The sequence below is a fragment of the Suricata suricatta genome, chromosome 17, assembly GCF_006229205.1.
Source record: "Suricata suricatta isolate VVHF042 chromosome 17, meerkat_22Aug2017_6uvM2_HiC, whole genome shotgun sequence".
NCBI classification, from domain to species: Eukaryota; Metazoa; Chordata; class Mammalia; order Carnivora; family Herpestidae; genus Suricata; species Suricata suricatta.
Window position 1 is genome coordinate 35,937,854 of NC_043716.1, and position 22,591 is coordinate 35,960,444.

General features: G+C 57.7%; 1 protein-coding gene across 1 annotated transcript in view; it reads left to right on the top strand.

The window, feature by feature from the left end:
- Positions 1-22,591, top strand: part of ARHGAP23 (Rho GTPase activating protein 23) — a gene marked incomplete at its 3' end in the record, with an annotated part of 50,446 nt that overhangs the window by 1,135 nt on the left and 26,720 nt on the right. Inside the window, exons 2-12 of the mRNA XM_029927021.1 lie at positions 3,274-3,435; positions 6,035-6,062; positions 7,766-7,864; positions 8,035-8,113; positions 8,278-8,332; positions 11,461-12,625; positions 14,169-14,324; positions 14,552-14,663; positions 14,861-14,918; positions 16,161-16,304; positions 22,499-22,590. Coding sequence (XP_029782881.1) covers positions 3,274-3,435; positions 6,035-6,062; positions 7,766-7,864; positions 8,035-8,113; positions 8,278-8,332; positions 11,461-12,625; positions 14,169-14,324; positions 14,552-14,663; positions 14,861-14,918; positions 16,161-16,304; positions 22,499-22,590 — 2,150 coding nt within the window. The remainder of the gene's footprint in view (positions 1-3,273; positions 3,436-6,034; positions 6,063-7,765; positions 7,865-8,034; positions 8,114-8,277; positions 8,333-11,460; positions 12,626-14,168; positions 14,325-14,551; positions 14,664-14,860; positions 14,919-16,160; positions 16,305-22,498; position 22,591) is intronic.

The following is a 22,591-nucleotide window of genomic DNA, read 5'->3' on the forward strand; positions in this document are numbered from 1 at the left end:
GCGGCGCGCCAGGGTGAGGGCCGCGGGGGCTGCCGGGCCGGGCCGGGGTGTGAGGGGTGGGCAAGGGGCAGGGGTCTGGCCTCGACGGGGTGGGTGGGATAGGGCCACCCACTCCCTGGGAACTTTGAGCTGAGTGTGCCCTGCATTGTGGGAGCAATGCCCCGGAGTGAGGGAGTGAGTGAGGGGCTGGAGACATGCGGGTGAGGCGTGCAGGTTGTTGCTGGGAACTTTTCCCCGGGTGCCCGATGCGGACTCCCAAGCCTGGGTGATGGCCTCCAGGGGCTCAAGGCCCTTGGTTTATAGGCAGTGGAAGGACGGCAGGGACCATGGTTGTTTGAAGAGATGCTGCGGCGTGGAATCCCAAGGAGTTAGACTGGCAAGGATCCTGAGTCAGAGGCAGGCAAGGATCTTCCTAAGTGGAGTGGTGGGCACCACTGTGCCCTCTCCCTGATAGGGGCACGCAGGGGTTTCCTAGTGGGCAAAGGAGGCAGAGGTGGCAGGTAATGAGTGATCTCAGGGTGAGGACTGACAGGGTTGGAGATAGGGGGTGGGGACAATGTGTCTGATGTCCGGGATCGACCGGGCTGGTAGGGCGTGAGTCACAGTGGGCGCCATGCCCAGCGTGAACACTGTGCTCTCTGCAATGACCTCTTTATGCTCCGGGTCGGGGGGTGGGGAGGAGCAGGACTCCTGTGTTCTGGTTCCTGGTGTTGCCAACCTACCACGTGTCCAGTTCTGTCTAATTTGTGGCCCTGGGGCCATCTGCCCTCTTCCCATCATCAGTTGGTATTTCTGGAGGTTTCTTTCTTCCCTGGCATGAGGATGAGAGCATTTGGAGATAGATCTGGGCCAGGAGAGCAGTATTCAGTGAAGCCCCCTGTGTGTCCCCAGCCTCTCCCTCTCCCTCACCTTGTCCCTGTGCCTACCCCAGAGAGGCAGAGCTGTGGATGTGTGTGAGCTGAACCCCTTCCCAATCTAGTCACTTTTCTGTTCCCATTGCTGGCTCCTTCTCTGTTTCTGTGTCCTCCACCATCTCCCTCCCTGTCATGGTGAGAGCCAGACCCAGTGGTGTCCCAGGTCAGAGGGGAGGAGAGGAAATGTGCGCATACTAGTATGAGGGACTGAGGTTAAATCCAAGGGAGCCACCAGGTCTGGCTGTTGATGGGGCTGCGGTGTCTCCTCTTCAGGCCAGGGTGTGGTAGCTGTGGCAGGGGGATCGCCACACTGACATTCTCAGGAGCTGGTTGGAAGAGATGGGGGAAGGGAGACTGGAAGGAAGCATAAGAGGAAAGGGAGAGGCAGAGATAAGGGGGGGGTGCCAGTGGTGTTTGGGCCAGGGAGGGGGGCCTGAGAGAAGGAGGGCTGCCCCCTGCCCTGGGTTATATCCAGGCCTCCAGAGATTGGCACCCCCCCGCCCCCCGCGGCCCAGCAGCTGGCAGCCCCAGGCAGGATGCGTGCTGGAGGAGGGGTGGGGGGCGTGCGGGGACCTGTCCCAGCCACTTCTCGTCACTGGGGCAGCTGGTGGCTTAAACCTTAATCCAGGACACCGGCAAAACAATGGGCCCTGCAAACAGCCTCAGCTCTGAGCCCGTGGAGTTCGTGCAGAGGGGAGGCAGACCACATTGGGGAGGCATAGGGGCTTCTGGTAGGAGCAGGCAGGGAGGATCTTCCAGGTCTTCTGTTCTCCCCGACCAGTTCCTTGCCAGGTCAGCAGAGATAGGAAATCCAGGGGATTTCAGACCTCAGCAGAATTCCCAGAGAACTTTCTCCTCTGGACTCTCCAGACCCCCACGGGGGTGTGGGGGTTCAGTGGACAGGCTGGGGCTAGAGCTACAAGTGGAAGGAGCCGAGGGGCCATCACTGGACCTCCTGCCCCATGCTGGAACCTCCGCCGCGGCCTCCTGGACTGGGGATCATCCAGCGTTTTGCTTGGACCCTTCAGGAGAAGGAGCACTCACATCCTCATCTGGTAGTTTTCCAGGCGGGGATGATTAGAAGGTGTCGCTGGCCTGGAGCTTCGTTGTTCCCTGTGCCTTCCACCTGGTGTGTTCTCGGGGCATGCATGAAGCAAGCCGACTGCCCCTGTCGTATTGTTCTTTAATCTTCTGAGATTTGAGGCTATGTCCCCCTCTCTCAAGTCTGCCTGACTACAGCCCCACCTCCCGGCAGAGGGCTGGACCCAGGGCTCTCTTCTACCAGAAATGTGAACAGGCTGGTGGGGGGCGGTGTGGCTACATGAAGAAGCTTCTTAGTATCAGTACCTCTCTCTGATGCCCTTCTATCACCCACTTTCCCTCTGTGTCTGAGCAGGGAACTCAAGGTGAGCGCTCCTCAGGCAGTGTCCATGCTCTCAGCCAGACCTGTGTGCCATCCAACCCTGATCTTTAGACATCCCCTGCCTGTCACCTTGGGGAATCCCAAGTATTCCAGTGGGTCGGCCAGAGGGCAGCTGAGTGTCTCCCCACCACCCCCACCCAGTTCCCCTCTCAGATCCGGTGGCCGGCCAGGCCTCTGGCTGGGCTCTGGAGCTCCAGGAAGTCCCTTCATTTGTCTGATGTCCAGCCCACTCCGTCGTGGCTCTAGCCCCCCACCTGTTGCTGCTGCTGCTCCAGAGGGATGTGCGTGCGTGCCAGTCTGTCTGCATGTGTGTGTGTGTGTGTGTGTGTGTGTGTGTGTGTGTGTGTGTGTCCTCGGCATATGCTGTGTGCATGTGTGTGTATGTATATGCATGTGCGCGAGACCCCGATCACGTGCAATTGTGTGTGCACCTGTTTGTCCACGCAGCATGTGTGTGGACTCCTCTGTGGCTCTGTGTGTACCTCTGCACATGAGTGTGCTTATCCGGGTGTGTGGGGTGTTCTGTCTGCATGCGTGTGAGATCGTGTGGTAGGCTCGAAGGAGCTAGGGTGGCAGCAGGCACTGCCCAGGCTAGAAGGCCATGTGTCCAGTCCCCGGAGCATAACGGGTGCCTGGCGAACATTTGCTGACCCGACCTGATTGAGAACCTGGCTGGCTGCAGGGTTATTTCCCTGGAGGCAAAAGTGTCATGAAGGGATTAAGGGGAGAGAAAGGAGGAAGAGGCTTTGGACTGATGAGTGAGGGAGAGGAAGAAAGGGGTGAGGAGGAGGTCAGGAGCAGGGGAGGGTGCTTGGGACCCCAGGGCCCGCTCCCACCCTCTACCCCACTTCCTCCCACTGGCTGCAGGAGGCAGTGTGCATGCTTGGGAGTGCCGGCCACACGGCCACTCAACCCTGTTTCCCTGTGCTCCCACAGCTGCCGCTGGGCCCAAGAGATGGGTGCTCCCCGGGGCGTCCCCTCCCATGGCAGGGGCCACGTACACTGCTGCTGCGCAAAAATCTCCAGGACGGCTTCGGCTTCACCCTGCGCCACTTCATCGTGTACCCGCCTGAGTCAGCCGTGCACTGCAGCCTGAAGGTACACCCACCTTGCCCGCTGCCCTGGCCTGGCCTGAGGAAGCTTCAGTGGGAGGAAGAGAGGTTCCATTGCACTGTCCCCTCCACAGTCCTTCTTCTGTAGCCTTGGGAGGAGGGTCCCTAAGAGTCAGGGGCAGCCCCGGATGGGTCATTTGTGTTGTACGATTGTGGGGAAGATCCCTAACTGCTCTGGGTATGGTCTTCCCAGGAGAAGGGTGACTGGTTCAGGGCAATGTACTTGGGGGTGGCGGAAGCCAGGACACTCACATCCATCCCCAGACTCTTGGCCTCCAGAAAGCGAGTGGCCTTTTCCCTTCTCTGAGAGGTGGAGTTCCTGGGACTCTGTCCTGTGGCTGCTTCTGAGCTGCCTTTGTTGCTCCTTCCCTCACCTGAGCTCTTGGGGAGTCTGCCCTAAAACACCTCTGGGACTCTTCCCCTCTGGGAGGCCTCCCTGAGTGCCCCAGGCCCTGCACTCCCCTTGGCTCTGGGCTCTGGGTGCTGGAGAGCTGGACAGTGCCAGGCTGGGAGCGGGGTGCTCTGGGTTCTAGTCCTGGTGCGGCTCCTACCTAACTTTGGTCTCACTCACTGGTCACTTCTGCCTTAATGTGAGGGCATTTATCTCCTTGACCCCTAAGAGCCCCTCCAGCCATAGTATAAATGTCGGGTTGTCTGTGCCTAACTTACAGGGTGGGCAGGGGGCAGGCCTCCCTGACGGTAAAGCAGCCATGCAGGAAGAGTCAGGGGGCTGGAACTGGGGCTCCCCAGGAGGGCCCTCCTCCCTTCCCCCACCTCTCTCCCAGTAGGGCAGGACACAGATTTATTTTGGAGTCAATGAACTTGTTTCCCCCTCTTCCCTCAGGGCTGGGACCAGCTGTTGGGGGCTCTCCCTCGGGGAGCTTGGTCCCACCTGCCGGAGAACTGGGATCTTGGGTTTCACTGCCTGTGTCTGTGAACTTGCACGGCTCTCTTTGTGTGCAACTGGGTGCCTTGCATGCTGGTCATGTGCATGTATGTTTGTGTCTCTAGGCATGTGCAGATATACATGTAAATACCCATCTTTAGTATGTATCCCTGTGGATTCTCATCCATGTCGGAACCTGGGAGCATGAACCTGCATGAACTATTCCCATTGGCTGCAGCTGTGCTTAAGGGGTATACATTGGGGCTGATGGTGTGTGAGAGGGGCCACAGCCCCCCAGTTTGATGCCCAAGGACGCCAAACCCTCTAGTTCCCTGGAACCTCCAGTCCTTCCTTTCCTTTTCCCCCAGAATGTCCCTCTTGCCTGGCCCCTGCCACCTTCTCTCCGGGGGCCCTGCTGAGGGGCGACCGGGGTGGAGGCAGGCTGAGTGGTCTAGGCTGGGGGGTAGGCCTGTCTCAGACCTCGCTCACGTGGGGCGCTGGAATACTCCCAGCGGGACAAGCCAGGGATGGACTTCTTCCCCTTTCCAGAACCTGCGCAGGGCTGGGAGCCCACAGGGAGCTCAGCCGTCTAAATGCATCCATCTGCCTTTGCCACCCGCTCATTGTGCTGTCAGCTCACATCAGCGGGCGCATGCCCCACACGGGGATGGCAGGGACAGAGGGACTGCCCTCCAGCTGTGCCCTGCAGCCTTCATGGCCTGGCTGGGGTGCCAGAGAGTCCTGGGTTCCAGCCCTGGTTCGGAGTGGCCCTGGACAAGTCACGCCCTTGTCATCTGCTGTAGAATGGATGGTCTGTGGAGAGGGGTAGATAAGATGATGCCAAATGTCGGATCTTGCTCTAATGTACGATCCTCTCTCTGACATTCTCCTTCCCTCATTTCAGTTTCCTCCCCAAATCCAATACCCTCCCTCTCCCTACCAGGATGATCCCAAAGGTCTCCCTAGGGGGTCTCCTGGACTCCATCTCTTAGCCCTGCTCCATGCTAGAATCCTGTTCCCTCATTGGTATTTCACATCCACTTCTCCCACCCAAGAACCTTCACTGGCTCCCCCTTTCTGTCCTTTCAAACCCAAATGCTTTAGTCTGACTTCTGTTACTTGCTGGTGTTGCTTTCTTTCTCTGTCGCCTCAGCTGATGCAGTCCTACAAATGCTTGCTTATTTCTGCCACCCAGCACCTGCACATTCCCCTCCCCTCATCCAGAATGCCCTCTCCCCTCCCTCCTCAAACTTGCTTAAAATCCCCTCCCCCAGAGGGGCACTAATCAGGCCTTCCTTTCCCATTCTCTAAGAGCTGATAGCCACTGTCTGCACTTGCCGTGCCTGCTTATCTGTGTCTGCCTGTGTCCTCCTCTCTGCGTGTATGTTTGGTGCCTCCTTCGTTGGGCTTGAAGCTCCCCAAGGGAAGGGGTCATGGGTCCCCCCGTTGGATTGGGGGCTTTCAGATGGCTGAGATACAGGACGGTGGGATCAGCAGTCATGAGAGAGAATCTGTGTTATGGGAACATTACCTGGGACTTGATGTCCCCGCTGACATCCCTCCTGCCTCATCTGAGTGCTGGGCTCGTCGAAGGAAGATAAGAGAGGAGGCCTCGGGCGGGGGAGATTGAAGGGCCCGCCCAGGTGGAGCTCCTGAGGGCCGGACCCAGGGCCCACACCCACCTCTCTGTCCCCTGCAGGAGGAAGAGGATGGAGGCCGAGGAGGAGGTAAGGAGTGGTGGGGGTGGGGCTCAGGCCTGGGGCCAGTTTTCCAGCTTCCATTTCTCTCCCTGTACCCCAAGTCAGCGGGGATTTTGCTGCTCCCGTCCCCCATCCCCCAGCCCTGACTGCTGTTCCAGGTCTTTGCTCTTCTCTGCGTCCACTCTGGGTATCTGCTCATTCTCTCTCTTCTCAATCTTTCTTTTCTTTTTCTTTCTTTCTTTTTCTTTCTTTTTCTTTCTTTCTTTCTTTTCTTTCTTTCCTTTCTTTCTTTCTTTCTTTCTTTCTTTCTTCTTTCTTCCTTCCTTCCTTCCTTCCTTCCTTCCTTCCTTCCTTCCTTCCTTCCGTTCTTTCTTTCCTTTCTTTCTTTCTTTCCGTTCTTTCTTTCCTTTCTTTCTTTCTTTCTTTCTTTCTTTCTTTCTTTCTTTCTTTCTTTCTTTCTTTCTTTCTTTCTTTCTTTCTTTCCTTTTCCTTTCCTTTCTTTTCTTTCCTTCTTCTTCTTCTTCTTCTTCTTCTTCTTCTTTCTTCTTTCTTCTTTCTTCTTTCTTCTTTTTTTTTTTTATTAAGAATCCAGGAAGCAGTGCATTTATTCTGGGCTCTAGGGGAGAGCTCCCTGAATTTCATTCGTACTCTCCATCACCAGTGACATGAGGACAGATCTTGGGCCAACCAAGGCCCTGTGGTCCCTTGGATCCTTCCTTCCTTTCCTCACAGTTGTCTCCCTCTGAGCCTGTGCGTTCCGCACTGGAGGTGGTGCTCTGGGGAGCAGATGGCTTTCTAAGACACCCGGCTGTTGCCCTGAGTTAGACTGAGCCTAGACTGAGGCACAGACAGAGCTGCAGGGCCAGGGGGCTGGTGGTAGGGTACATCTGACCAATGGCTGTCCTCGGAGATGGAGACACTGGGGCTCTGTTGGGTGTAAGGGAAGCCCTGAGGTCTTTATCCTTTCAGACATGGGCCCAACTCCCCTGGTGGTCGCCCTTGCTATCCCAAAGGGTCCCGCTCTGCCACCCAGGGCATTCAAGGCAAAACTCCTTTAATGGGCAGCCTTCTTTCTCTGCCATTGGGGTGCCTGCTGGGCAGCCATGGTGACACTCCTGAGTCCCCATCGCGGAGGCCCCTGGGGGAGAGGGGAACAGCCAGGTGATCTAGAACAGGCCCCTTTCTCTGATGGAGACTGTTAGCAGCTGGGGTGTAATGCGATGTCATGAGGGGGTGAGGGGGTGAGTGCCCATCTCAGGGTCTTTAGGCCCCTGCTCAGAATCCCCTGCCCCTGGGGAAGGGGGTGGGGTGCGAGAGATGTGGGTATGGAGTGTCTGTGAGCCGCAGGACGTTTCCGCAGTTTTCCCCAGGTCCGTGGGTGTGGACATTCTGCCTGTGTGGGTGTCTGTCCCACTAGACAGGGACCTCCAAGAGGGCAAGGCCCATATCTGCCCATCCTTTCCAGTCTGCTTTCTGGCACCGCGCTAGGCAAAAGCGCCATTTAAGTAGTGACTCTGTGTGTCCGTGTACATTTCCCCCCTACACTGGTCTTTGTTCTCCCAGGGGTGTATCCCCTTGTCCTATCCTTTGCAACCAAGTCTCTGAATATGTGGGTCCATGCTTGTGTCCGTGTGTGACCATTCTCTGAGTGTGTGTCCCCTGTGTGCGTAGCTGTGCATGGGTGTGACCTGCTGCAGCCACCCCCAGCTAACCTGGCTGATGCTTACCAGGACCCTCCCCCCGGCACCACCGCCTGGAGCCCATGGATACCATCTTCGTCAAGAATGTGAAGGATGATGGCCCTGCCCATAGAGCAGGCCTCCGCACTGGTGAGCTGTCCTTCTCTGGGTCTTTTCCACCTACTCTCTGGTTCGGATGGGATGGATTCTCAGATCCAGGTCCTGGCGCTGTCATCCATGCCTGGTCCAGGGGTTCTCAGGAGGGGCCACTGCCACCCCTTGGGCTGCTCACATGTGGTCTTGCCCCCTGCTTTCCCCAGGAGACCGGCTGGTGAAGGTGAACGGGGAGAGCGTCATTGGAAAGACCTACTCCCAGGTCATAGCTCTGATCCAGAATAGGTGAGCGCCCCCTGCCTCCCTTCTCCTGCAATAGCTCCCAGCCTGCTCACTGAATCTGCACCCCACCCCCTTGATTGACCCTGGGGTGCCCTGGCGACCAGGATGCCTGTTCTCCCAGACCCTGTTGCCTCAGCCTGGCCTGACCCCCTGCCCTGTCTCTGTAGCGATGATACTCTGGAACTCTCCATCATGCCCAAGGACGAGGACATCCTCCAGCTGGTGAGTTCTGCTCTGCTGTCTGCTGTGGAGGGCCCCTGGGGACTGGGGGCAGGAGACATCTCTTCTCCTTGGGGCCTCCTTTCTGCCTTTGGGAGGCAGAGAAGAGTGTAGGGGGCATGCCAGCCTGGCATTGCCCAATCAGGGATGCCAGGCCCATCCCTGGGCCGGGGCTGGTTGTTGCTTCATTCAGGGCTGCTCTGTGCTGGGGGAGGGGGAGGCGCTGGCCTTGGCAGGCAGGATTCCTGCCAGGGTATCTGGAAGAAGGGTGGCCCAGCGGGCCCTGCCAGACTGGCACGTTCTTGTCAGCTCCCAAGAGTCTGTTCTCTACACCCTCTCCCTGCCCAGCCCCGAGTGAGTATGCCTCCTGTAGATGTGTCCACACACACACTCACACACACAGCACAACCCACTCTACCTCACTCGACCAGCAAGTGTTCTTGTTCATACAGCAGATCACGCACCACTCGATACACAGGGAGAACATGCTAGAAACACAGCCACACAACATAAGCCCACGGCACCTACCCTCATCTAGTACTCTGTACACTGCAGTGCGTGATCACACATGCACGGCATACCAGATACACTACACCAGGCACAGGCCATGACCCACACAGTCCCTCCATGCTGCACACTGGCACCCCTACCACACATGCCCACACAGACTCCAGCCTCGTGGCACACAAACATCAAAACAGCACAACACGTTCCGGGGCGTCCCAGGTCCTCACAGCATACCATGGTGTGTCACAACATGCGGACTCCCGACTTCTCCCTACCACGGACACTCCCTGATATTCCAGATCCTTGCTGTTGTCACAGTACCTATGCCCACAGCCATCATGGCCTGCCCAGGCCCGGCACACAGCCCTATAACTGAGACTTATACACTCAGGATGCATAGTCTGGATGCCCCTCCCTCCACCCCCACGCATAGAGTAGGCACCCAGCTCGCACTCAGCATACCACACACTCTGTGTACACACACACACACACACACACACACACACACACACACGCGTGCGCACGCGCGCCTACACATGGTGTCTCTCTGTGCACACCGACCCCAGGCCTGGCCCAGAGCCCGGGGCAGTCCTCTCTGCCCAGTGTCCAGTTCCCTGCTCTCATGGGTCTTAGCCAGATGCCAGCTTGCTTGCCCCCAAGGTCACTGCCCCCTGGGGGAAGGCTGAGGGCCAAACCCAGGAGGCCCTGGGAGCCGCGCTGGCTTTTGCCCTGGATGTGCTCTCATAATCACTGTAATCACAGTGTGCCATGCTTGGCACTGTGCCCCTCTGGGAACCTCCACCCTCTGACCTGGATTGTCCTCTTGCCCTTCTTGGGGAAGGGGTGGTGAGCCTGGGGGCCCAGAGAGGTAGATGGCTCCTCACAAGTCTCCAAGGCCCTGCACATACCCTTCCCTGAGGAGGAGGCAAGGAAAGCCATGAGGGTGTAATGGGGCGGGATCAAGGGCTGCCCTCCATCTCTCCAGCCCAAGGAGGGCAAGGGGTGGGGATAGCAGCAGCCTGGAGCTCTGTTACGGAGGTTCGAGCTTCGGGTGGGCAGGCAGCCCCAGATGTCAGCATCTGGGGCCCTCCCAAGGCCCCTCCAACCTAGGCCAGCCAGAGGGTGGGGCCCAGGCATTCCTGTGGTTGGAGCCAAGGCAGGAGGCCAATGGGGCCGCGGCAGCTGCTGACGCCACCGCCGACGCGGCGAGGCCCCTCCACACCCATCTTCCCCTCCCTCCTCCTCCCGCCAGCGCGGAGAGAGAGAGAGCCGGTGGGGGCTGAGGGCAGCGCTGGGAGGGCAGTCTGGGGACTGGGCAGGGGGCGGAGGTTGGGCCGGCACAGTGGTCAGTGGGGAGTTCGCCCCGGGCTGGGGAAGACAGAGGCTGGCCGAGATGCTGCCGCCAGCTCCGCCGCCCTGATGCGGGGAGCCGGGGGAGCCGGCAGGATGGCTGGAGGGAGAGGTATGTGAGCGTCCCCACGGGGAGTGTGGGTCCGGAGGGGGCTGAGTGTGAGTGTGGGGGTGTGGTCTAACTTGTCCTCATCACATGATGCGTGTGCCTGGGACTGGAGGTCTAGTTATTTGTGTGTGTGTGTGTCTCATTGTGTTTCGCTGTGTGTGTGTGTCTCTCTCTCTGGGTGTGTATTTTCTGGTATCTCCTTGTGGTGTGGCATGCACACATGGGTGTGTGTGTGTGTGTGTGTGTGTGTGTGTGTGTGTGTGTTTCACTCTCCCACCTTTTGATACTTCACCCTGAGATAGGCCCTTGGGCACGCATCAAGGGCCAGGCGAGGCCAGGGCCACAAGGCCTCTGTCCCTAGGGGCTGCCTCCTTTTTTGGCTGGGCCTGGGCACCGGCCCTGTCACTCCTCAGCAATGCAGCGTCAGCCTCTGCTCCCAGTGCCAGATTCCAGGCCTGGGGTGGCAGAAGGTGGCTGGAGGCCCCTTAGGCAGTCTGGCCCCTCCCCCAAGCCTGGCCCAGACGGAGCCCCAGGTGGGCAAGTTTCTCTTCTCTCCAGGGGCCTGGGAGCCAGGCCCCAGCTCCCTGTCCAGGGGATGGAGAGACAGCTGGGCTTTCCCAGCACCCCCCACCCCACCAATGGACACACCCCTTAGTCGGCTTCCTTCTCTGTCTTCTGCCACCTTGACTGGTCTCTGGTGGGTTTTTCAGGCCTGCCCCGGGGGCTGTGGGCACTGTTGGATGTAAGGCAGCAGGGAGGCAGCTGAGGCCAGCATGGGGGGAGGACCCCAGAAAACAGATGTTGGAATGTTTGTGGCTAAAGGCAGTCCTTGTCATAAGTCTTAGAGAAATCCTGGCTATTTTTCTAATGAGAGAGAGGGAGAGAGAGAGAGAGAGAGAGAGAGAGAGAGAGAGTGTGTGTGTGTGTGTGTGTGTGTGTGTGTGAGTGAGTGACTCTCAAAGGCCTCTAATTTCTTTGTTCTCTTCTTCTCTGCCCCCGACTCTCTTTGGAGCATACCTTCCTGCTCCTACCCACTCAGGGGCCCCTCTGCTTCACCCCTTTCCTTCAGTCCACTTCTCTGGGGTCCCAGTCTCCCAGGGCTGATGTAACTCCGCCCTGTGGGACTTGTCCAGCCCTGCTCACCTGCCTCTGTGTCCCCGGCCAGGCCTACTCCCAGGACGCCTACCTGAAGGGGAACGAGCCGTATTCCGGAGAGGCACGGAGCATCCCAGAGCCGCCCCCGATCTGCTACCCTCGCAAGACTTATGCCCCGCCAGCCCGGGTCTCCACCTGGGCCACTATGGTGCCTGAGCCCCTCTCAGCACTGCCCAGCGACCCCCAGAGTCCTGCTGCCTGGAGCGACCCAGGGCCCCGCGTCCCTTCCACTATCCGGACCCATCTGGACAGTTCTTCTTTGGGGATGAGCCAGCCCCGCCCCAGCCCTGGTGCCTTCCCCCGCCTCCCCTCGGAGCCCCGGACGCCCCGTGCCTTCCCGGAGCCTGGCAGCCGGGTGCCCCCCAGCAGACTGGAGTGCCAGCAGGCCTTGTCACACTGGCTGTCAAACCAGGTACCCCGCAGGGCGGGGGAGAGACGGTGCCCCGCCATGCCCCCTCGGGCCCGCAGTGCCTCCCAGGACCGGTTAGAGGACGTGACTGCCCACCGCCCGTGGCCCTGCTCCACCTCCCAGGGTGCCTTGAGCCAATTGGGTCAGGAGGGCTGGCACCGAGCTCGCTCAGACGACTACTTGAGCCGGACCACCCGTTCAGCCGAGGCACTGGGTCCAGGAGCACTGGTGTCACCTCGATTTGAGCGCTGTGGCTGGGCTTCCCAGCGTCCATCTGCTCGAACCCCTGCCTGCCCGTCCAGGGACCTATCTGCATCCCAGGCCCCACCCCCGTCTGGTCTGCAAGGCCTGGATGACATCGGCTACATTGGGTACCGGAGCTACAGCCCATCATTCCAGCGCAGGACTGGCCTCTTGCACGCACTCTCCTTCCGGGATTCCCCCTTTGGGGGGCTGCCCACCTTCAGCTTGGCTCAGTCGCCTGCATCGTTCCCACCGGAGGCCTCCGAACCACCCAGGGCTGTCCGCCCAGAGTCCAGCACTCGGGCTCTGGAGCCTGCCACCGAGGATCGCCGTGATGAGGTGGTCCTGAGGCAGAAGCCTCCCACAGGCCGGAAAGTCCAGCTGCCCCCCGCAAGACAGATGAACCTTGGGTTTGGTGAAGAGGCCCCAGAGCCAGAGTCCAGTGGACGGGTGGAGCGCCTGGGCAGGAAGGTGGCCCCTTTGGCCACTACTGAAGACTCTCTGGCTTCCATCCCCTTCATTGGTGAGTGACAGTACAGGTGGTTGTCTTGGATGCTTGGTCATCTGTGCCCTGTTCTACCTCACCCGCCCGTCAACCATGGGCAAAACTCTGGGTTGAGTGTTGATTTCTCTGTCTGTCCATCTGTCTATCCATCCATCCTCTTGTCCTCTTCTGCACCCTGTCACCCTTCCTTTCATTCATTTCTCCCCCAGCCATCTTTCCTCCCTCCCTCCTTTCGTCCACCTGTTCATCCACCCCTCCACCCACCCATCCATCGTTTCCCTTCTTTCCCTCCTCCCTTTCTTTCTTCTTCCTGCCTTTGTTCATTCATCTCTTCCTTCTATTCTTCCATCATTCTTTCTTTTCACCCTTCCTTCCATTCTTTCTTTCTTCAATCCTTCCTTTGTTCCTTTTACTTTTTGTGCCTTCCACCCACCCTTCATCCATCCATTCATCTAACAAAGATTTGTGTCAGGCACCGTGCTAGGCTCCAGGCTCTTCTGGAGCGTGTGGTCCAGCAGCGGGGACAGATGATCGGATGAGAACAACACCATGGCGTGTGTGCGTGTTGTGTGTGATGGAAATACAGGAGCTCTAGGAGACAGAGAAGTGTGACACGCCCAGACTGGGGCATGGTAGCCAAGGAGAGAATCTTAGGGAAAAGAGATTAGGACTACGACTTGAAGGATGAGGAGTTAGGGGTGGCAGAGAAGAGAATATGCCAAGACCCCGAAGTGAGAAAGGAGGGTGCCCTCTCTGAGAATGGGGTCGGGAGGGGCCGTGTCAGTCTCTGGGGAGTTAGGGAATTTATCCTAAGAGCAGAGGGGACACTGAGGGTTTGCTGCCTGTGGAACAGATGTTGGATGAGAGGGAGAGGCAAAAGAGAGGAGGCGCTGGGTGGGTCCCAAGTTTCTGGCCTGCCTGGAGGATTGTGCCTCACCTCTATATTGGCAGTGAGAGTAGGCGGGGAAAAGGTTTAAGGTTTGCTGACTGTGTCCATGAGGTGCACGTTGGGCTGGGCTGGGTCTAGGGGCTTGAGAGAAAGGCCAGGTGCAAGATCATGAGACTGGGAGCCAAGAGAGGAGAGGCAGTACAGTAGTCACGGGAGTGAGGGGAAGAGGCCAGGCCAGGGAGAGGAGACCCAGCCCTGGCCTCCCCTGGTCAGCCTTCAGTCCGAGAGGGCAGACACAGCATCAGTGAGTTCCCGGTCTGAGGGGGAAGCATAGCACCTGTCTTCAAGGAGCCTCCAACTGATGGAGGAGACAGTCTTTATCCTCAAGAAATTCCCAGTCTGGTGGGAGAGATAGTCCGATGCTCTCAGGAGCCCAGTCTAGGGAGGGTGGCTTGACCTCAGGCCTGGACGTGAAGATGGAGGCAGAGGTGGAGCCTCCATGCCCACAGTCTGGGGATGGGGGACCCTGGGTCATGGGCATATTGCTCACAGGGCCTTGGAGGACCTGAGTCTTGGGGATGTGGTCTGGGCCAGGAGGTGAGGCTGGGGCGGGGCGGGGCAGGCAGGGTTAGCTTTCTGCCACCTTTATCCACCCCTCCCCTCTGCTTGCAGATGAACCCACCAGCCCCAGCATTGACCTCCAAGCCAAGCATGTCCCTGCCTCTGCCGTGGTCTCCAGCGCCATGAACTCAGCCCCTGTCCTGGGCACCAGCCCATCCTCCCCAACCTTCACCTTTGCCCTTGGCCGCCATTACTCCCAGGACTGCAGTGAGTGCTCCCTGAAGCCCTTGTCCCGTCCTCTCCCTTGCTGCCTGGTCCCCAGGGGTCTCTGCTGCGCTTGCTGCCTGAGGTCTGGCCTCTTCCTGCCAGCTTCTGCTACTCCAGGGGCCCCGTTGGTAGAATCACCTCCTAGCCCCGCCCGGACAGGAGGGGCCCCCAGGGCCAGGGAAGCCCACACCCTGCCCTCCTGCTGACACTGTGGGTGGCTTCCGCAGGCAGCATCAAGGCCGGCCGCCGCTCCTCCTACCTGCTGGCCATCACCACAGAGCGCTCCAAGTCCTGTGACGACGGGCTCAACACCTTCCGGGAAGAGGGCAGGGCTCTAAGGTGAGGGCAGCGTGCGGCCGCCACAGCCACCCCGACTGGGCTGGGACGGGGCTCTTGGACCTCATATCCTCTCAGTCCTCCCACCCCCCCCCCGCCCCGGGCAATGAGCTCCCTCACTTGGAAGGCTTCTGAGCTTGGGGTTTGAGAAGTCCTAACTGCACTTCCCACTGCCCTCACACTCAGTTCTCACTCGCCAGGCGGCTGCCAAACCGAGTGCCCAGCCTGCGGATGCTGCGAAGCTTCTTTACCGATGGGGTGAGTGGCAAGTGTGCGCTGGCCAGAGTGTCGGAGCAGCTGGGGAGGGACCAACACCTTAGCTGTGGAACCCTGTCTCGGGCTGGGCTTCTAGGCCTCTGGCTTCCAGGACGATGGGAAGGGGTCTACTCTGGCTCCTGTGTCCCCCTTCCTGCCGTGCAGGATCTCCCCGGGTCAGCCATGTGGGCTCTGTCCTCCCTTAGACACCTGAACCCTCCTGCCCAAGGCCTTGGCTGTGATTGTTCCCCCATCTAGAATGTTCTTTCCACACAGCCCCCTCCATAGCCCCATGACTCACCTTTTTACTTTCTTTAGGTTTTCTCCACCTTCTGTGAGATTTTAGGCTTCACCTCTGACATTTCATGCCTATTTTCTCCTTAGCACTTCTCATGTGATACAATTTATGCATCCGTCTCCTCTCTTGCCTGCCTCCCAGGTAGAATGTAAGCTCTGTGAGGGCAGGGATTTCATTCGGCTTGCTTGCTCCCTGTGGGTACCCAAAGCTGCCCGCACAGGGTGGCATCGGGCAGTATTTGTGTGGTGTCTTCAGGGGACAGGGGGGCGACGGAAGGGAGGGCGACACAGGACTGAGCGGGACAGGCAGGCTGGAGTTTCCAGGCTCAGACCCTGGGGAAACATGGGGTCAGTTCTGAAATGGCCTTAACTCTTTGTGATTGTGGGTTGACTAGAAAAGCCATTTGACTTCAGAACCTCCATATCTTTGGTTCATTTAACACCTTGAGGATATTGTCACCTGGCTTATTCCTTATCACTTCCTCTGCTTACTTAACTCTCCCTTGACCTGTCACTTGTGTTGCCGGAGTCATGTTGACACTATCATTTCCTCTGTTTAACTCCTTGTGGACATGACTACAAGCTCCATGAACTCAGCTTTTGTTGATGTTTCCACTTCCTCTGTTTATTTAACTCCGTGTTGTCACAATCACTTCCTTTGTTTCCTTAGTTTCTTCAAGTCTATAAAATTAAAGGAGGTCCCAGATTGGCTTTTCTAGCGTGGTGAAACATGTGGTCTGCTGGTCATAGCCTTTCTTCCTTTCTGGCTTCCCTGGCACATAGGTCCCATGACCTCAGCATGGCAGTTCAGACAGGGCAAGCAGGGCCCGGGAGGCCACACAGCACAGGCATCCACCAGGCCTGTGTGGCTGTGTGAGGTCCATGGGCCTCCTGGCATGCTGGCACTGTGGGAGCCACCCTAAGTTGCCTTCTGTCGTGTCCCTGCAGTCCTTGGATAGCTGGGGTACTTCCGAAGATGCCGATGCTCCTTCTAAGCGACACTCAACCTCTGACCTCTCGGATGCAACCTTCAGTGATATCAGGAGAGAAGGCTGGTTGTATTATAAGCAGGTCCTCACCAAGAAGGGGAAGGTAAGACGGTTGGCAGCGTGAGGCGGAGGTGGATGGCAGCTGTCTCCAGCAGAACGTTCCAGCTTCTACACCTGCCCCACAGCCTCTGGAGCCAGAGAGGACCAGCTGAGGCTGGAGCATGAGGGGTAGAGGTTCAATGTTAGGAAGAACTTCCTCGGGGAACGTAGAGACCTCCCGAGGAAAAGGGGTTAACCAGAGTGGGGAGTCTCTGCTGGGGGACAGACCTGGGCAGACTGTGCCTGGAATTCTGACAGAGCCATCCCACAGTGATCCTTTGTCGGCTGATCACCCCTGAAAGGGGCACTTGGGCTCATGGAGGATGTGAATCTTTCATGGGAGCTGAGACCCCCAAAGCAGGCAGAAGTCAGCCTTTTTGGGGTCTTTTGGGGCCAGCAAGGCTTTTAATCTTTATCCTAAGAGTAACTGAAAGCCCCTGGGGCCTCTTTCATTTGGGATCCTGGGGAATGACTTAGAGAGGGACCCCAGTTGGGCCTGGCTGGAGCCAGGAGGCCAAGTTAAGGGCGACCACAGTGACGGCTGGGCTGGGGATGGCAGGGGGGCACAACCAGGATCCCAGAGTGAGGAGGCTGGGGCCCTGGGTCCATGGAGGAGACGCGGCGCGGGTGAAGCTGAGCAGAGCGGTTAGCATGAATCTGGGCCTGGCCCTTGACTACATCGTGAATTGCTGGGGGAGCTTGGATGACTCACCTGCCTGCCTATGACTCAGTTTCCTCGTCTGTGACTAGAGCTCATAACAACCCCTAGCACATGCACCTGTTGCTGAGGATTAAACGAGATGATCTCAGCAGAAGGGCACCCAGTGCCGGCATGGGGGGAGCTGCTAGTCTTCTGCCATTATTTGAATTTTCCACTGCACCTTCTAGGGGTCTTGGACCTGGAGAGAACATAAACTTTGAAGTCAAACAGACTTCCTGCCCAGCCACTTATCCAGCATATGGCTTTGGGCAAGCCCCCTAACTTCTGTGCCTCGCTCTTCTGGTCTGTAACATGGGGACAGTGTCATTCTACACCCTGGGCCTGTGGGAGGTGAAGTGAGATGTATAGGCCGGGGCGGGGGGGCAGTGGGCATCCATCCATGCCCTTGTCCAGTCCATGAAAATGACCGAGTGCCTGCCATGCTCCCAATTCTTGGTCAGGGGCTGGGTATCTAGTGGTGCAGGAGCCAAGCCCTCCTGCCCTGCTGGGGCTCAGGACAAGCAGAAGTACATGATGCATAATAGTTGCCAGCCAGTGACTGTTTTGATGGGGGAGCTGAGCAGGATGGCATGCAATAGGTGACCCCGACCTGGGCGGGGTGGGGGAAGGCGTGGAGGAGGCTGTGATGTGAGGGGTGTATGTGAGAATCCATCATAGGGGGCCTCTGACAGGGGAGAGATGCCCTCCTGGATGGGCCAGGAGAAAGGAACGGAGGGCGCACTGGGTAGTTGTGAGCCAGGGCGACAGGTGGAAGCCAAGGTGGGGAGTCGGGTGTCTGCTCCCGGGACCCCATCACCCAGGGCAAGCCTTTGCAGCAGCTTAGATGGGGGGGGGTGGGAAGTGTGTAAGCCCAGGAGGCAGGGTCACATCTGTGGTAGGAGATGACAGTGTCGTTGCTGCTGTCCAGGTGAGCGAGGGCGGCGGCCCTGACCAAGGTCGTGGCATGGGGCTGAAGGGCAGGGACAATTTAGAGACACTGAGGGATGGATGGGCTGGGCTTGGTGATGGCTGGGAGGTGAGGGAGGGTAGAGGAGATAGATGATGGCTGTGGGGGTGATGGGGCCTTCCCCTGAGCCACAGGGCACTGGAGGGGCAGGTTTGGCGAGTGGAAGCCAAGGGTGCCTCTGGGCACTTGGGGACTTGTGGAGTCCAGGGGCCCTGGGACATGCCCCAGTGGGGGTGTCCCGGGGACAGAGGCTCCGGGGTTGTGGCCCTCAGGAGGAGGTCCTTCAGGGTGCACATCTGTAACCACAGGTGTGGGAACACTGAGGGAGAAGGCAAGAGACTGGTTGCACCTTGAGAGGAAGCGGGGAAAACAGACCAATGACACCCTTCATGTCACAGCCTCCTCCACACCTTCCCCCACCCTGCCAGCAAGATGGCAGGAGGGGTTGCCTAGGACGGGCAGCAGCGGCCAGCTGTGTGAGCTGACGAAGGGGAGATGAGGCCTTCCAGCCCCGAGTGTGAGCTCCTCTTAGGGCCAAGGGAGAACTGCTGACTCCTGCCTGCGAGGTGGCCCATCTCCCAGCTCTGGGTGGCCCCTGGCGACCCCGCCACACTGTGTCCTGGGCAGGAATGGGAGCTTGGCCCTTCCTGCTCACTGACTGGTTCTGAAGGACAGGGCCTTCCCCTCCTGGCTTGGCCAGGACCCGATTTCACTTGTCCCCTCAGTGCTGTGGCCTGGGAGTTAGGAGGAGGGTCATCAAGTCAGCCTCAGGCCCTGAGTCTGTCCGGGGAACTGATGGTCAGCCGGATGTTGTCCACTCTGGCAAGTCTAGCCTCTCCTGGGTAACCCCCACCCAGCCCCCAGCCTCTCTTAGAGACCGTTCACTGTCAGGCAGAGGGAGGGAGGTGTGACAGGTCCCTGCAGTCACAGACCTGCCATTTGAGCAGGATGTAACCTTGGGAACTGGCTAGTTCACCTTTCATTTAGCAATAGGGAACACTGAGGCCATGGGAGGGGGCTTGACTTATCCAAGGTCACCTAGTTGGTTCAGTCTCAAAGGGGCACCTTGTTACCACCTCACTCTGACATAAAGAGTTCCCCTGGAGGTGGCTCAGTTGGTTAAGCATCTGACTCTTGCTTTCGGCTCAGGTCATGATCTCATGGTTGTGAGTTCGAGCCCGAATCGGGCTTTGTGCTCAGCATGGAGCCTGCTTGAGATTCTCTCTCCCTTTCTCTCTGCTTCTCTCTCTCTCTCTCTCTCTCTCTCTCTCAAAGTAAAAATATAAACACTAAAAACATTCCCTTGGAAGGCCATGTCATTTCCTGCTCTGACGACCCTGTCTGGGTCCAGCAGGTCTGTGGTGGTGGGCAGGGTTCATGGTCAGATGTGGCTGTGTTATCTGCCAGCCACAGGTTTCCTCGTCTGGTTTGTTCTGAGGGCAGAGGCCCATGTTGGATGAGTAGCAGGTAGGCCACCAGTGCAAGGAAGACAGCCCTGGGTCTGATGGGGGAAAGCCTCTGCTCTCAGGGTGCTCCAAGGATGATTAATTCATTTATTCAATAAATATTGATGAGCACTTACCCTCCCCCTGTGGAGGCTCTAGGCTCTTGGATAAGGGTGGGAGAGGACAGACCAGCTCCCGGCCCCCAGGAGCTTACCGTTTACTGGAGAAATCCACAACCAGCATAAGCAGAGGTTACAGTGAGCATGCAGGGAAAACGAACAGGGTGATGTGAATCGCCTTTAATTCTGGAGGTAGCAGGGAGCTGCCTTTATTTTAAAATGCTCAGTGGGGGCACCTGAGTGGCTCAGTCGGTTGAACGTCTGACTCTTGATTTCAGCTCAGGCCAGGATCTGATGGTTCGTGAGTTCAAGCCCTATGTTAGGCTCTGAGCTGGTGGTATGGAACCTACTTGGGATTCTCCCTCTGCCCCTCAGCTACTTATGTGCATATGCTCACTTGCTCTCTCTCTCTCTCTCTCTCTCACAGTAAAAATAAATAAATATTAAAAAAAGAAAGAAAGAAATGGTCAGGGAAGTCTTTGCTGAGGAAGTGATGTTTGTGACATTTGAGCTCAGATCTAAAGGGCAAGAAGGAGGCCACAGGGAGAAACGAGAGAAGGGGCTCCAGGCAGAAGGAACAAGAAAGAACAAAGAAAGGCCCCAAGAAAGGAAAGGGTTGGCTCGTTCACTAGAGAAGGGCCTCTGTGTCTTAACACAGTGGGAAAGAAGCCGATGGAGAAGTTGAGTTTGGGGGAGACACATCACTAAAGTTCTTAGGTTTGGTTCCTAAGAACTAAGATGGGGGTACCAAGTAGGAGAGAGATGTGATCTCGTTTACATTTTAAAATGGTGGCTGCAGGGGTGACTGTCTGGCTCAGTCAGCAGAGGGTGCAACAGACCCTTGATCTCAGGGTCGTGAGTTCAAGCCCCATGTTAACATAGAGATTACTTTAAAAAAAATGGTGGAGGGGCGCCTGGGTGGCTTAGTCGGTTAAGCATCTGACTTCAGCTCAGGTCGTGATCTCACAGTTTGTGCGTTCAAGCCCTGCGGCGGGCTCTGTGCTGACAGCTCAGAGCCTGGAGCCTGATTCGGATTCTGTGTCTCCCTCTCTCTCTGACCCTCCCCTGCTCACTCTGTCTGTCTCTCTCTCAAAAAAATAAATTAAAACATTAAAAAAAATTTTTAAATGGTGGCAGCTGCAGGGTGGAGAGTTGATTGCAGAAGATGAGGGTGGGGACTGGGAAGGTTTGTGCAGTTGCCTAGGTAAGAGGGTTGGTGGCATGGACAAGGTGGTAGATATCGGGAAGAGGTGGAGACAGGTGGTATTTTGGAAGCAGAACAGGTGTGACTTCCTGATGGGTTGGATGTCAAGGGTGAGGAAGATGGGGCGGTTGAGGGCAAGTCCTAGGTTTCTGGACAATTGGGTGGATTTATTGAGCTGGAGAAGTTGGGGAGGGCTCTGGAGAACAAGGTTGGTGACAAAAATCAAGTACCCCATGGAGTGTCTATGAGACATGCAGACAGGGACACTGAGTAGGCTGTGAGAGGTGCAGGACTGGGGCTGGGGGCTGGGGGAGGGGATGGCAGGCCAGGGATACGTTTGGGAATCAACATCAGTAGACAGATGGGATTTAAAGCTACAGGCGTGGATGACATCACGGAAGAGACATGCAGCGAAAGGGGAGCCCAGGACAAAGTTCTGGAGCTCCCCCTCCTTTAGGGCGGGGGCTTAGCCTCAGCTCTAGTGGTCCAGATGATTCTTTGTTGTGGGGGGCTGTCTTGGACATGGGGGGAAGCCTAGCAGCATCCTTGGCCTCTAGATGCTATAGCACTTCTCCAGGTGTGACAACTGGAAATATCTTCAGATAAATGTCCTCTGGGGACCTTTTGCCCCTTTTGAGAACCGCTGGTAAGAGAGCATGGCCGGGATGGCGGGGAAGGAAACCAGTGGAGGAGACTTAGAAGGAGCCAGTGGAATTAGGAGGGAAACCAGGGACCATGGGGTCCGGGATGCCAAGAGAGGGCTTGGAGAAGGAAGGAGCACTGGCCGGATAGTGTGCCTCAGAGAGGTTAAGGAAAAGGTGGAGAAGGACGGAGAAGCTGCTTTGGCAGCGCACGGGGCCAGGATGACCTTGTGAGTGGCTTCTGAGACCAGGATACCGGGTAGAGTCTTGAATGAGAGGCAAACAAGGAGGGAGAGCAGGTGCAGTGGGGAATTCTTGATCAGTTTCTGTGCAGGGGGCCGTATGTGGCCTAGGAATGGCTTTACAAGGATTTTGTATAAGGTGGGCCGTGCTGGGCAGGGGCCTTGCTGCTGCTGTGGGCATTGCTAATGCCAGATGCTGTTGATGCTAGGATTGATTAATTGACTTTTGAGAGAGAGAGAGAGAGAGAGAGAGCAAGCAAGGTAGGGACAAAGAGACAGAGACAGGGGACCTGATATGGGCAGAACTCACCAACTGTGAGATCATGACCTGAGCCAAAATCAGACGCTTAACCCCTTAACTGACCAAGCCACCCAGGCGCCCCTATGCTACTATTTAAAGACGTTAGTATTTTTTTTTATGTTGTTTATTTATTTGTGTGTGTGAGAGAGAGAGAGAGCATGAGCAGGGGAGGGTCAGAGAGAGAGGGAGACACAGAATCCGAAGACAGGCTCCAGGCTCTGAGCTAGCTGTCAGCACAGAGCGGGACGCTGGGTTCGAACCCACGAACCGTGAGATCATGACCTGAGCCGAAGTCGGACGTTCAACCGACTGAGCCACCCAGGCACCCCTAAAGATGCTAGTATTTAAAGGAAGGTTGGGGGGTACTGAGAACGGTCGGTAGGGGCGTCCAGGCCAGTGAGGGGCTGGGCAGGCGGGTGGGGCAGGGGGCGTCCTGGGCTGTGGGGCTGGGTCCCCACCGCTGTGGCTGCCTGCAGCTCCCAGGGCCCCCTCCAGCGTCGTTGGGGGCGGGGAAGGCAGGCCCCGCCTCTCACACCCGGCCCCTCCCGTGTCTCTCCCCTTCCCCGTGTCTCCCTGCAGAAAGCGGGCGGCGGCCTGCGCCAGTGGAAGCGGGTGTACGCCGCGCTGCGGGCGCGCTCCCTCTCGCTGAGCAAGGAGCGGCGGGAGCCCGGG